The sequence below is a fragment of the Muscardinus avellanarius genome (genome assembly GCF_963383645.1).
Source record: "Muscardinus avellanarius genome assembly, chromosome: 22".
In the NCBI taxonomy this organism is placed as follows: Eukaryota; Metazoa; Chordata; class Mammalia; order Rodentia; family Gliridae; genus Muscardinus; species Muscardinus avellanarius.
In genome coordinates, this window is record NC_137808.1 from 2,743,368 (window position 1) to 2,758,590 (window position 15,223).

General features: G+C 48.1%; 1 protein-coding gene across 5 annotated transcripts in view; it reads left to right on the plus strand.

The window, feature by feature from the left end:
- ITPR1 (inositol 1,4,5-trisphosphate receptor type 1) overlaps positions 1 to 15,223 on the plus strand; it is a gene marked incomplete at both ends in the record, with an annotated part of 305,516 nt that overhangs the window by 165,915 nt on the left and 124,378 nt on the right. For all 5 annotated transcript variants that reach the window (XM_080718249.1, XM_080718250.1, XM_080718252.1 and 2 more), the window contains 5 exons: positions 1,545 to 1,670; positions 2,577 to 2,705; positions 4,213 to 4,333; positions 8,525 to 8,709; positions 12,562 to 12,710. In XM_080718249.1, the coding sequence (XP_080574375.1) occupies positions 1,545 to 1,670; positions 2,577 to 2,705; positions 4,213 to 4,333; positions 8,525 to 8,709; positions 12,562 to 12,710 (710 nt within the window). The remainder of the gene's footprint in view (positions 1 to 1,544; positions 1,671 to 2,576; positions 2,706 to 4,212; positions 4,334 to 8,524; positions 8,710 to 12,561; positions 12,711 to 15,223) is intronic.

Here is a 15,223-nt window from a genome sequence, read left to right on the forward strand (position 1 = left end):
TACAAAGAAATATAATGCACATAATATATGTGCACACACTGTGTGTATATAGTATGTGTGTGTGGACATAGTATACATACTATGTAGTGTGTGTGTGTGTGTGTGTGTGTATTCTTTAAACTATATAAACTTTATTTATTTTCTTGCCATACTGGGGATGGAACCCAGGGGCATTCTATCTCCAAGCTATATCCCCCAGCCCTATTTTTTATTCTTTATTTTGAAACAGAGTCTCACTAAGTTGTGAAGGGGCCTCACTAAGTGGCTGAGGCTGGCCTCGAACCGTGATCCTCCTGTCTCAGCCTCCTGAATGCTGGGATGACAAGTGTTCGGCACCATGCTTTGACTGAATTTAATTTTTTATTCAACAGTTTTAAGTTAAAATACTTTGTTTGCTTGTGTGTTTATTGTACTGGGGGACTGAACCCACGGACATTCTAACTCTGAGCTACACTCCCAGCCCTATTTTTATTTTATTTTTGAAACAGGATCTTACTGAGTTGCTGAGGCTGACCTGTAATCCTTCTGTCTTAGTTTCCCAAGTGCTAGGATTACAAGCATGCACCACCAGGCCCAGCAAACTAGTTAATTAATTAATTTATTTATTTTTGGTGGTACTGGGGTTCCTGGAAGCCCTTCTACCTCCGGGCTGCACTCCCAGACCTATTTTTATATTTTTATTTGGAAACAGGGTCTCTTAAGCCAGCGCGGCTGGCTTGGAACCTGCGCGATCCTCCTGTCTCCGCCTCCCAAGCGCGGGGATGACAAGCGTGCGCCACCACGGCCCGTCAAACTAGTTAATTTAATTTCTCCTAGGGAGAAGAGAGATGTGAAGTATTGCCACTGAGATTAAGAATGAGAGAGAGTACCCTAACAGGCAGCGGTTAGCAGTTTTGCATATTCCTTACCTTGAGATCACAAAAATATTCTTTCCAAGGCTTTAGGTATTTGAATTTTATAGTTATAAAATTGCAATATAAAAAAACTCACAGGCCGGGCGTGGTGGCGCACACTTACAATCCCAGCATTTAGGAGGCTGAGACTGGAGGATCACAGTTAGGAGCCAGCCTCAGCTACTTAGCAAGACCCTTCACAACTCAGCGAGACCGTTTCAAAAGTAAAAAAGACTAAAGACGAGGGTTGGGGTGTAGCTTGGCGGTACAGTGCCCCTGGGTTTCATCCCCAGTACAGATAAAAAAAATCACAGGAATGAAAGGTGTTTGAAGAGGTTGGTATGGTGGCACCATCAGTAGTCCTCCCAGTACGTGGGAGGCACACACGGGAGGGTTGAGGGTTCAAGACCAGCCTCAGCCACTTGGCAACAACAACAAAAAAAAATGCAAAGGGCTGGTGGTATCGCTTGGAGGCAGAATGCCCCTGAGTTCAATCCCCAGTACCACCAAAAAGAAAAAATATATATATCTGATAAGGAAAAATGGAATTACCATCTTGGCCCAGGATGGTCTCACTTGCAAGATAATACAGCCATCTGTTTTACGTAGATCCGGCTGGTTTTTCCCAAAAGCTTGTTTCTTCCCCCCCAGGTTAAAATCGCCTACATTAACTTCCTGAATCATTGCTACGTGGACACCGAGGTGGAGATGAAGGAGATCTACACCAGTAACCACATGTGGAAACTCTTCGAGAACTTTCTTGTGGACATCTGCAGGGTAAGGCTTTCTGGGACCGAGGAGGCACAGTTAAATGTGTGCGCGTTTGTCTGTCTGTCTGGCACCCATCATTTCTGCTCTAATCTGTGTTACAAAGAGTTATTCATGGCCCTTAGCTTTTCTCCTGTCTAATTTCTAGCTCTGAGCTGCATCGCCAGCCCTCTTCTTTAATTTTATTTGTCTATTGTAGTCTTAGGGATTAGACACAGGGCCTTCTACCTCTATGCTATATCCCTACCCTTATTTTATTTTATTTTATTTTATTTTACTTTACTTTATTTTGAAACAGACTCAGTCGGTTGACAAGAGTCTCACTACTTGCTGAGGCTGGCCTCGAACGTACGATCCTCCTGTCTCAACTTCCCAAGTACTGGAGTAACAGGTGTGCACCTCTATGCCTGCCTTTATTTATTTGTTTTTGTTTGTTTGTTCTGAAATAGCATCCTGCCAGGTTGCTGAAGGTCTCTCTTAAGTGGCTGAGGCTGGTGTCAAACCCACGATCCTCCTGTCTCAGCCTCCAAAGTATTGGGGTTACAGGTGTGCCCCACCACACCTGGATTGTAGTTATAGCTAATGAGATAAATATCGCCCAGAGGCCTCTGCCTTTTATTTGTTGAGTGTGATCAGCAGGAAGGGCCATGGGTTTGGGGTAATATTTTGGAGTTGGGTTTCGTGTGACTTTTTTTTTTTCTTGGTGCTACTGGGGTTCCTGGAAGCCCTTCTACCTCCGGGCTACACTCCCAGACCTATTTTATATTTTTATTTGGAAACAGGGTCTCTTAAGCCAGCGAGGCTGGCTCCGAACCAGCGCGATCCTCCTGTCTCCACCTCCCCAGCGCGGGGATTACAAGCGTGCCCACCTCGCCCGGCTTCGTGTGACACTTAACACGCCCACCTGTCTTGCAGGCCTGTAACAGCACAAGCGACCGGAAGCACACAGACTCGGTTTTGGAGAAGTACGTGACCGAGGTCGTCATGAGCATCGTCACGACTTTCTTTAGTTCTCCCTTCTCGGACCAGAGCACCACTCTGCAGGTGAGGTGTGGCGTCTCGGCGGGGCACGCCCAGGGACCGGGGCGCATTTGGGAGCAAGCAGCTATCAGGAACCACTTGGCAAAGCACTCACGGAAGGCGCCGTTCTTTGGCTAGAACGTAACTTTGACAGCATCCCTGAGTTCAGGAGCATTGGCTTCCCTTGACCTCTACAGGGATTGGTCCAGGACCTCCCTGCTGCCCCAGACACCAACGTCCTTGGACGCGCCAGTTCTTATTTCAAGCAGCCGGGCATAGTGGCGCACGCCTGTAATCCCAGTACTTGGGAGGCTGAGATAGGAGGGTCGCAGATTCCTGGGCAGGCTCAGCAATAGTGAGAGTTTCAGCCGCCTTATGAGACTCTGTTTCAACATAAAAAAATAAAATCGGGCTGGAGGTGGAGCTCAGAGGTAGAAAGCTCCTGGATATAATCCCCAGCAACACACACACACACACACACACACACACACACACACACACACACCCCAGAAACAAACAAAAACCAGCACAGTCCTTGCAGAGGACCTACACACATCTTCCCTTACACTTCCGTTCTTCTTTGGATTACTTATGATAGGATAAGATGAATGCCTTATAAGTAACTATATTGTTTAGGAAATTTCGACAAGTAAGAACCATGGATGTGATGTGTACAGATGCATTTTTTCCCCTTGTAGTCCTGGGGATGGGACGCAGGGGTATCCTGTCTCTGAGCTACACCTCCAGCCCGGTTTTATTTTTAATGTTAAAACAGGGTCTCACACAGTTCCCGAGGCTGGTCTTGAACCCGTGACCCTCCTCTCTCAGCCTCCCAAGTACTAGGATTGTGCACCACTACACCCAACCGGATGCAGTTGTTTGCCTCACATATTTTCAATCCTTGCTTGTGACTACAAATGGGGAACCTAGGAATACACACAGCAGACTCTACCCGAGCGAGTTTTCTTCTGTTTCGCTTTTATTGGTTGTTGTTTTTCTCCCTTTAAAACCTTTTTAGCAGAGTTTGTGTTTCTGCTGAGAGGCACGTCTCATACCTTAGCTAGATCCCGTCCACACTTGTGAGGGAGGACGATGGTTGACGGGTTTTGCAGCAGTTGGCTTAAGATATCCGTGGAGTGTCCAGGAGGGAGCGGAATGCAGAATCCAAGAGGAAGAACAGATTTTTTTTTTTTTTTTTTTTTTTTTTTTTTTTTGGTACTGGAGCTTGAACCCAGGGCATCCTACCTCCAAGCTACACCCCAACTCTATATTATTTTTTTTTATTACAAAACAGAGTCTCACTAAGTTGCTGACGGCCTCGCTAAGTAGCCCAGGCTGGCTTAGAACCTGTGATCTCCTGTCTCAGCCTCCCAAGTACCGGGATGGCCAAGCGTGCACCATGTGGCCAGCTAAGAATAGAATTTTTTAGAGGCTTTAGATTTTTTAGAGTATTTAGCATGCACACTCTAGCAGACACCCGCGGGTCCTCTACACAGAGAGGTCGTGTCTACACCCTACCTCTCTCTTGCAGACTCGCCAGCCTGTGTTTGTGCAGCTGCTCCAGGGTGTCTTCAGGGTTTACCACTGCAACTGGTTGATGCCGAGCCAGAAGGCCTCCGTGGAGAGCTGCATCCGGGTGCTCTCTGATGTAGGTAAGAGCCGCTTTGGACATAATGGGATCAAAGCCCGGGACTTACCATTATCATTCAGCTTCCCTTCCCCCTCGCTCTCCTTTGTATCGGGGATTCTGCCTCCAAGCTCTCCCCCCCCACATCCCTTTTTTATGTTTTATTTGGAAACAGGCTCTCACTAACTTCCAGAGGGCTTCACTAAGTTGCTGAAGCTGTTCTGCAACCTGCGATCCTCCTAGTTCAGCCTCCCAAGTACTAGGATTGCAGGTATGCGCCACTCGTGCCTGGCTGGCTTTAGCTTTTCTAAGATCACAGAGTAGGAACTGCAGAGCCACCCCCTAAAAGAAGCTCTTCCTGCTAGGCGTGGTGGCGCAGGCTTGTAATCCCAGCATTTGGGAGGCTGAAACAGGAGAATTGCGATCCGAGGACAGCCTCAGCTACTTACTCAGGCCCTCTGCAACTCAGTGAGACTGACCGACCGACCTACCTTCCTTCCTTCCTTCTTTCTTTTTTTTGTTTTGTTGTTGTTGTTGTTGTTGTTGTTGCTGTTGTTGCACTGTGGATGGAACCCAGGGCTTTTCTACCTCCAGGCTATACTCCCAAACCTATTTTAGACTTAATTTGGAAACAGAGTCTCACTAAGCAGCTGAGGCTAGCTGGCTTTGAATCTGCGCGATCCTCCTGTCTCAGTCTCCCAAGTGCTGGGATTACAAGCATCCCGGCCAACGTGAGACCCTGTTTCAAAGTAAAGAATAAAAAACAGGGCTGGGAGTGTAGCTTGGAGGCAGAATGCCCCTGAGTTCCATCCCCAGTACTGGGGGGGGGGGGGGGAGCTAAAGAAGCTCTTCCTGCCAAGTGTGGTGGTGCACGCCTGTAATCCCAGTACGCGGGAGTCTGAGACAGGAGGATCACAGGTTCGAAGCCAGCCTCTGCAACTTAGTTGAGGCCCTCCCCAACTTTTTTCCTTTTTCCAAATAAGAAACCAAATCGAGCTAGGGGATAACTTGGAGGGAGAATGCTTCTGGGTTCACTCCCCAGGACAACAATAAAAATAAAACAGGCTCTTCCAAATACCTCCCTCTCTGGTATATGCCAGGCATCTCCCTAGCTGGAGCTGAGAGTTGTCAAGGGAGATGCGTCTCAAAACAGCTTTCTGTGGCCACGTGTCAGGCAGACCTTGACAGCCTGGTAGACACAGCTTCTTTGGGGTCCTGAGAAGTCCCTCGTTCAAGACCCTAGTTTGTTTAGTCCAGCAGATGCCTTTGACTGTATGGCAACTTTTTTTTTTTTTTTTTTTTTTTTTTTTTGCAAAGTACTCATCAAAACCCAAAGAATACCCTTGCTCTGAAGCGATGCATCACCCAGGCGTAGTGGCGCACAGCTAATCCCTGTACTTGGGAGGCCGACACGGGAGGATCGCAGGTTCAAAGCCAGACTCAGCAGCTTAGTGAGGCTCTCAGCAACTTACTGAGACCCTGTTTGCAAATAAAATAGAAAATAGGGCTGGCAGTGTAGCCCAGAGGTAGACGGCCCCTGGGTTCCATCCCTAGTACTACCAAAAAAAAATTACTTCTTCCTTTACCCTGATTGTAGCAGACTCTTACTTACTTATTTATATGTCTGTTTGTGTATTCATTTATATGTAGTGTGTGTGTGTGTGTGTGTGTGTGTGTGTGTGTGTGTGTGTAGGAAGGAGTGCTGGGGATTGAACCCAGGTGCATTCTACCTCCGAGCTAGACCCTCAGCCAATTTTTAAAAATTCTTTATTATTTGTTTATTTATTTATTTATTTATTTATTTATTTAGAAACAGGGTCTCATTGAGTTGCAGAGGGCCTCATTAAGTAGCTGAGGCTGACAAAGAACCCTGATCCTCCTGTCTCAGCCTCTTAAGTACTGGGATTACAAATGCATGCCACCACACTGGGCTAGACTCTTACTTTAAAAAAAAAATGTATTTGGTATTGCTGAGACAGCAGGATCAAAAGCTCACACCAGACTCAGCACTTAGTGAAACCCTGTCCTCGTATAATAATAAAAATAGTGCTGGGGTGTGTATCTTGGACTTAAAATGCCACAGGCCCAATTCCTAATACCACAAAACAACAACAAAAATAGAGGTGGGAACCCTGAACTCCTCTTTTCCAATTCATTTGAGCTGTGTGATAAATGGCTGTAAACTGTAGCTACCCTACTATGTTGTAGAAGGTTCCAGAACGGAACCCTCCCGTCTACCTCCAATTTGGTGTCCGTTGTCCCGCCCCCCACCTCTCTCTCTGTCTCTTGTCTCTGTCTGTCTGTCTCTCTCTCCCTTCTCCTCTCCTTCCTTGCCAGCTTCTAGTAACCACTAGAAAGTTCCCCTTTTCTGTGAGATGTGCTTGAGAACCATCTGTCTGTTTCTGTGATGGTAGGATTGAATCGAGGGGCATTCTGCCTCTGAGCCATGTCCCGTTGTCTGTCCGTTTGGAAACAAGATCCTCCCAAATTGCAGAGGGCCTCATTAAATTGGAGGGACGCTTAGGGGTTGGACCCAGGGGCATTCTGCCTCTGAGCTACACCTCAGCCCATTTTATGTTTTATTTTGAAACAGGGCCTCACTAGGTTGCTGAGGCTGGCCCTGAACCTGCGATCCTCCTGCCTCAGCCTCCCAAGTACTGGGATGACAGGCACGGGCCACCTCGCCTGGCATCCCTGTGGTCGATTTGACTGATATTTTTTTCTTGATCCGACGGGAGTCGGCCTTTTTTAGACAGGTAGAAGGAGAGCCCGTAGGAAAGAAGAGTTTGTGTCGGTGCAAACGTTGTCTTATATTTCACCTACGTCAACACTTTGTAGATTGTTGTAGAGATCAACAAACTTGAAAGAGAAGTTTTAGAAAAGCCTCTTGCTAACCAATTCCCTGTCTTGATATTTTTTATCTTTTTAATTTATATTTTTTATTAGTGCATTGTAGTCATACATCTTAAGATAATTCTTCACTTACAGGAGTGCATCAGGGTCCTAAAGAAACCATTCATTGAGAGAGCTTGTTAAGCTGTCACTCTGGCTTGCCCAAATTTTATGACCTACTGTTCTTCAGAGCTACCATCCCCAGGATTCACCTCAGGAAACCTTAATCTAAGAGATAGCGAAGTCCCCTGTCTTCACATTTGATACCATCCAAGCAACTGGGCCCAGTGGCACACACCTGTAATTCCAGTGCTTGGGAGGCTGAGGCAGGAGGATCATAGCTTCCCTCTCAGCCTCAGCAACTTAGAGAGGACCTCTGTAATTTAGTGAGACTATGTTTAAAACAATCCCAGTACTTGGGAGGCTGAGACAGGACCACAGGCTTGAGGACAGCCTCAGCAAGTAGTAAGACTCTCATCAACTTAGCTAAACCCTGTTTCAGAACAAAATAAAATAGGGCTATGGATGTAGCTCGGTGGCAAAATGCCCTTGGGTTCAATCCCCAGTACCAAAAAATTAAAAATAAAATAAAATATGAACAAAATAGTGTTGGGAGTGTATCTCAGAGGTAGAATGCCCCTGACTTCAACCCCCAGTACTTCCAAAAATAAATAAAATGAAGCCAGGCGTGGTGGCACACACTTGTAATCCCAGCATTGGGAGGCTGAGACAGCAGGATCATGGTTCGCGGCCAGCCTCGGCTGCTTAGGGAGGTCCTCTGCAACTCAATGAGACCCTGTTTCAAAATAAAGACTAAAAATAGGGCTGGAGGTGTAGCTCGGAGGTAGACTGCCCCTGGGTTCCATCCCCAGTACTGAAAAAAATAAATAAATAAATATATAAAATGAGTAAATAAATACATAAGTAAACACCATGCAAGCTGACACCGGCTAGGCATAGAAAAAATCTGCCAGATGAATGATGGGAAATTCAGGACATCTTCCACAGAGATATTAGGCAGGTGCAATGGCACACGCCTATAATCTCAGCATTCGGGAAACTGAGGCAGGAGGACCACAGGTTCCAGGCCAGCCTCGGCAACTTAGCAGAGCCCTTTGGCAACTTAGTGAGACTCTGTTTCTAATTTTAAAAATTTTTAAATAAGATTGCGATGTAGCTTGGAGGTGGAATGCTCCTGGGTTCGCTCGCCAGCATCAAAAATAAAATGGGCCAGGGGCACCACTCTGCTGTATAGCGCCCTTGGGTTCAGTTCCCGGGCGCATGCGTGCACACCAGGTTCACAGGACGTCTTTCCCCTTTGCAGCCAAGAGCCGGGCCATCGCCATTCCCGTGGACCTGGACAGCCAAGTCAACAATCTCTTTCTGAAGTCACACAATATCGTGCAGAAAACAGCCATGAACTGGCGGCTGTCGGCCCGCAATGCCGCCCGCAGGGACTCTGTGCTGGCGGCTTCCAGGGACTACCGGAACATCATCGAGAGGCTGCAGGTAATGAGCGAGGCCCGGTGCCGATGGAGAGGCCTTCCTCCCGCCCGCAGCACCGGCCTCAGGGAGGAGTCAGGGAGGAGCACACGCGGCCAGTCCCCTCTCTCGTGGATGTAGAAGCCCGTGTCCAGAGCCCAACTTCCTAGTCTCTCCGGGATATATCTAGATTTCCAGTCTTCCTTGTGAATTACGGGGTGCTGCTTTTATTTGGAAGGAATATTTAAGCATTGCAAGAGGATGTTTAGAATAAATGTGTAAAGGTCCACTTTACCTTTACGCTGGAATATTTGGGTTCGGGTCAGTGGGTAAACAAGTACACTCAACCCTCAGAGAGGAGTTTTGTGTCAAAGCAGGAAAATAGAAACAAAGGGATTATCCATTTCTAGCTAGATTTTACCCTCCCCCCCTTAATTTATTTTGGGGGGGGCCTTGGGGATGGAACCCAGGGGCATTCGACCTCCGAGCTACACCCCCTGCCCTATTTTTTATTCATTTTGAAACAGGGTCCCACTAAGTTGCGGAGGGCCTCACTAAGTAGCTGAGGCTGGCCGTGAACAGCGATCCTCCAGTCTCAGCCTCCTGAATGCTGGGATTACAAGCGTGCGCCACCATGCCCAGCTTCCCCTTAATGTTTGCCAGGAGAGTTGTGGTTCGTCTGTTAGGTCATGGTCCCCAAGCCAGTGTCTCTGCCTCCATTGCTTAGAAATGGTCTGACTGACCGGGCGTGGTGGTGCACGCTTGTAATCCCAGCATTTGGGAGGCCGAGACCTGAGGATCACAGTTCGAGGCCAGCCTCAGCTACTTAGTGAGGCCCTTGGCAACTCAGTGGTCCCCTACTTCAAAAAAAAAGAATAAAAAATAGGGCTGGGGGTGTAGCTCGGAGGTAGAATGCCCCTGGATTCCATTCCCAGTGCCACTAAAAATAAATAAAAAATAAAAACTCTAAGAAAGGGATTTAATCCTCTGAGCTTCAGTCTCCTAATTTGTAAAGTTAGACAACAGGAAGCTGGACACTGTCGTGCATGCCTGTAATCCCAGTACCTGGGGGAGGCCGAGACAGGAGTGTCGCCAGTTTGAGGACAACCTTCGCAACACAGAGAGACTCAGCTACCCAGTGAGAGACCTTGTTTCAAAGTAATAATGACGACTGTTTTGGTGATTGATGGGCTCAGCCAAGGGTTCCTTCTCAGGAATAGACAGGAGGAAGAAAAGAGAGAGAAATGACCACTTAAGCCGGGCGCGGAGGCGCACGCTCCCAGTACTTGGGAGGCTGAGACAGGAGGGTCGCAAATTCGTAGCCACCTTCAGCAAGTAATGAGACGGTCAGCAACCTAGCAAGACCCTGTTTCAAACAAACAAACAAACAATAAATAGATAGATAAATAGGAAGGAAGGAAGGGGGTAGGAAAGATGGAAGGAAGCGGGGAGGGAAGAAGGAAGGAAGGGCTTACATGACTGGTCCCGTTGACACCTCTCACACGAGCCCCCTCTCACTGCTTTGCCGTCTTCGTGATCCGTCCCGATTGCTGAACGCCTCACGTTTGGCCATGCGGCACACGTGAATGAGCCGCATGGCACGTTCAGCCTCTGCAAAAGATGCGAGTTTGCCAGGCGTGGTGGCGCACGCCTGTCATCCCAGCATTCGGGAGGCTGAGACAGGAGGACCGCGCAGGTTCGAAGCCAGCCTCAGCTACTGCGTGAGGCTCTCGGCAACCTCGTGAGGCCCCGTTTCCAAATGAAATAGAAAATAGGTTGCCAGGCGTGGTGGCGCACGCTTGTAATCCCCGCGCTTGGGAGGCTGAGACAGGAGGATCGCGTGGGTTCGAAGCCAGCCTCAGCTGCTTGAAGAGACCCTGTTTCCAAATGAAATATAAAATGGGTCTGGGAATGTAGTTCAGCGGTAGAAGGTGCCTGGGTTCCATCCCCAGTACCACCAAAACAGAAACAAAACAAAACAAAAAATGGGGCTTGGGGTGAAGCTCTGAGGTAGAGTGTTCCTGGGTTCCATCCCCAGTGCTGTAAAGAAGACTAAAAAGCATACCTGATTCACCCATTCCCAGTGTGTGCTAAACATTCTTGAGTGGCTGTCGTTATCGGCCAGTCTCCTTGGCTGAGCGAAGGTGAAATGACCTTCCTGTGGTCTCGTTTGGGCGCAGGGTAGAGGGTCTGTCCGTTCTTCCCGGATCCCAGCAGGGACCCCCCCAGTCCAGGTGGAGGCCTCTCGGGTGGTGGCTTCCCCATGAAAACCTCCTCGCTCCCACGAGGCCCTCCTGCTCCCAGCCGAGCCCCAGATGGCCGCTGCAGAGCGGCCCGCATCTTCTGGGGACGCTCTCCCGCCGCTTCCTGTCCTCGGCCTCTGAGCGGCGTTCGCTGTGTGGGTCTTCCTGCCGTCTCACTTCCTCTGTTTTTCTTCCCTGCAGCTGTGTGTTTTGCATTGGAAGGTCATCATGCTCTCGGGGTACATGTCTCTAGCATGTCGATACAGCATGCGCACTCATGTGTGTTTCCGTGTCCTAGTGACTTTGTTGTGCACACAGTCCATGCCCATTGAGAAGTAGAGGACACCGACAGGTATCGCCATGTAGAGGGAAATTAGAACCGCCGGTAACCCCGCCACTCGGAAAGAACCAGTAGTGGGGTTTTGGTATATATCCTTTAGATACGGATATCGTTTACCCAAAAAAATAGCATCATAAGGCGAGAACGGTGGTGTATGTCTCTGAACCCAGTACTTGGGGGGCTGAGGCAGGAGGATCAAAGGTTCGAGGCCAGTCTCAGCAGACAGTCAGCAATGTATCATGAGCCTGTTTTCAAATTAAAAAAAAAGAAAATTAGCTGGGTGTGGTGGCGCACGCTTGTAATCCCAGCATTTGGGAGGCTGAGACAAGAGGATCGCGGTTTGCAGCCAGCCTCAGCTACCTAGGCCTTTTGCAACTCAGTGAGATCCTGATTCAAAATAAAGTATAAAAAAATTGTGGCTGGGGGGTAGCTTGGAGGTAGAATGCCCCTGGGTTCCATCTTCAGTACTACAAAAATGAATGAAAGAAAGAAAAAGAAAGAAAGAAAGAAAGAAAGAAAGAAAGAAAGAAAGAAAGAAAGAAAGGGAAAGGAAAAGAAAGAAAGAAAAGAAGGAGGGAAGGGATGAAGGAAGAAAGGAAAGAAAAAGAAAAAAAAATAAGGCTGTGGTGTAGCTCAAAGGTAGAATGCTCCTGGGTTCCATCCCCAGTACCACAAAAAGAAGGAAGGAAGGGAGGGAAAGAAAAGGAAAGAAAAAATAGGGCTAGGGGTGTAGCTCAGAGGTAGAATGTCCCTGGGTTCCATCCCCAGTGCCACAAAAAAAATTTTTTTTAATGAAAATAAATAAAAATCTAAAGGACTGGGATGTAGCTCAGAGGCAGAACACCCTTGAGGTCAATCCCCAGTACCAAACTAACTAAATAAATAAAATAGCATCATAGAGCTCGTGCTGATGTTGGATTATTTTTACACTCTTAACGCATCTTCCCCTGTTGTTAACTGCATTCTTTCTTTCTTTCTTTCTTTTTTTTTTTTTTGCATCCTATTTTAAAATGTATAGAATGATCCCTCGGGGAGCATAAAACCAACGCCAGAAAAAGGGGGCACTGGGTTGCGGGTTTTTAGGTCCTTTGTTTTTTGCGTTGGGAGGTACCGCTTTAGGGAGCCATCAGGCAGCGTGTAATAAGTGGAGATAAATGCCAGACGGTCCTACGGCCCCTCTTGCCCTGCTGAGCCAGTGTTTGAGCCTTGCATCGGGGTGGTTTAGGGTGGAATGGGGGCCCCCGCCCTGCCGTGGCCAGCCCGCCGGAGCCGCTGAGCAGCCGTCTTGTGTTGTAGGACATCGTCTCGGCGCTGGAGGACCGGCTCAGGCCCCTGGTGCAGGCCGAGCTGTCCGTGCTGGTCGACGTCTTGCACAGACCCGAGCTGCTGTTCCCGGAGAACACAGACGCCCGCAGGAAGTGCGAGAGCGGGGGCTTCATTTGCAAGTAAGCCGCCTCCCTCCTCTCCGGGTGGTCAGTTGGTCAGTGTCCAGAACCCTGGTGAGCGCACCAAAAAGCCTTTGTTCCTGGGGAAGGGGCCCCTGTCCTGGTTTTTACCTTGGACAAGTCCAAGGTCAGTTGCTAGAGTCCTGTTTTTACCTTTGCCTTTTTTCTTTTTCTTTTTTTTTTTTCAGTACTGAGGATAGACCCCCAGGAGCATTCTATCTTTGAGCTACATACACCCCCAGCCCTATATTTTATTCTTTTTGTGTGGGGGGGGGGTGCGGGGTACTGGGGATGGAACCCAGGCGTGTTCTATCTTTGAGCTACAGCCCTATTTTTTATTCTTTATTTTGTTTTTTGTTTTTTTACACCCCCAGCCCCATGTTTTATTTTTTATCTTATATTTTCAAAACTAGGGATGGAACCCAGGGACATTCTACCTCTGGGCTACATTCTCAGCCCTATTTTTTATTCTTTATTTTTTTGAAACAGGGTCTCGCTGAGTAGCTGAGGCTGGCCGCGAACCACGATCCTCTTGTCTCAGTCTCCCAAATGCTGAGATTACAAGTGTGTGCCACCATGCCCAGCTTATTTTATTCGTTATTTTGCTTTGTGTGTGTGTGTGTGGGGGGGTACTGGGGATGGAACCCAGGAACATTCTATCTTCAAGCTACACCCCCAGCCCTATTTTTTATTCTCTATTTGCTCCCCCTCCCTCAGTACTGGGGATGGAACCCAGGGGCATTCTCCCTCTGAGCTACACCCCTAGCCCTATATTTTATTCTTTATCTTGAAACAGAGTCTCACTGAATTACAAAGGGCCTCACTAAGTAGTAGTTGAGACTGTCCCGTGAACCGTGATCCTCCTATCTCAGCCTCCCAAATTCTGGGATTACAAGCAGCACCACCATTCTTTATTTTGAAACAGGGTCTCACTGAGTTGCGAAGGGCCTAAGTAGCTGAGGCCGGCCTCGAACCGCGATCCTCCTGTCTCAGCCTCCTGAATCCTGGAATTACAAGCCTGCGCCACCACGCCTGGCTTGCTTTCCCTTTCTTTCTAAAGTATGTTTGTCTGTTAGATCCAACCTCCTGGCCCTTCATTAGTCTCACTTGGTCTTTTTGTGAGGACTTCTTGTTTTAATTGCACAGTTTACACTCATCCTCCATCTGGCCCTGTGCTATGGCTCAGGCAGCAAACAATCCCGGCCCTTCAGCTCTCAGGAATCTCCCACCTAGCCAGGCTCAGCGCCCGCACACCCCTGATCCCAGTACGTGGGAGGCTGGGCCAGGAGGATCACAGGTTCAAGGACAGCCTCAACAACTTAGCAAGATCTATTTCAAAATATAAAATAAAAAAGAAGGGCTGGGGTGTGGCTTAGAGGTAAAATGCCCTTGGGACCAATCCCCAATACCAAGAAAAGAAATCTTGGACCTACAGGACCTCAGTCTCTTACCTAAAACTTTGGTAGTTTCTTAATTCATGTCCTTAATGATGATGATGATGATAATAATAATAATAATAATAATAAAATAAGTGAAGAGCTGGGCATGGTGCTGCAAACTTGTAATCCCAGTACCTGGGAGGCGGAAACAGGAGGATCGCAGGTTCGTGGCCAGCCTCAGCTACTTAGTGAGGTCCTCCACAACTTAGTGAGACCCTGTTTCAAAAAATAAAAAGACTAGCCGGGCGTGGTGGCGCACGCTTGTCATCCCCGCGCTTGGGAGGCTGAGACAGGAGGATCGCAGAGATTCCAAGCCAGCCTCAGCCACTTAGTGAGGCTCTCAGCAACTTAGTGAGACCCTGTTTCCAAAGAAAATATTTAAAAAAAAAATAGGTCTGGGAGGATAACCCGGAGGTAGAAAGCCCCTGGGTTCCACCCCTGGTTCCACCAAAAAAAGAAAGAAAAAGACCAAAATATAGGACGGGGCTATAGCTCAAAAGTAGACTGCCCCTGCATTCCATCCCCGCTGCCGCAAAGAAAGAATTAAAAATCGGGCTGGGGGTGTGGCTCGGAGGTAGACTGCCCCTGGGTTCCATCCCTAGCACCAATAAACAAACAAACAAACAAACAAACAAACAAACAAACAAACAAACAAATAAGAGGTCCCATGCTAGAAACCTTATGCTCTTTACCCTAAGGTTAGCTGTCTAACTTTTTTTTTTAACTCGGGCCCTGGCTAAAGACAGGACTTGGGATAAGGGACCCAGCAGCATGAGTTTGCCCAGCCATCATTTTCCCGAGGGCGGTTTCCTTATACACTCTTGGCACACTTAGCAGCGCTCCCTAGTAGCTAAATTGCCACACTTGATGAGTGGGCCTCTGTCTTGTTCCCCCCATAATCTCCCCATTTTAAACTCTAATTCCGGCCCTCAGAGTCCACCAGCAGGTGTCGCTGTTGGGCCACAGTGCGGCCGGCTCTGCCCCGCAGAGAGAGCCCTGCATCTTGTTTGACTTGGGAAGCCCTTCGCAAATATTTGTTCTTTAACTGACTCGCTACAAGGAGTCACTTGTAAA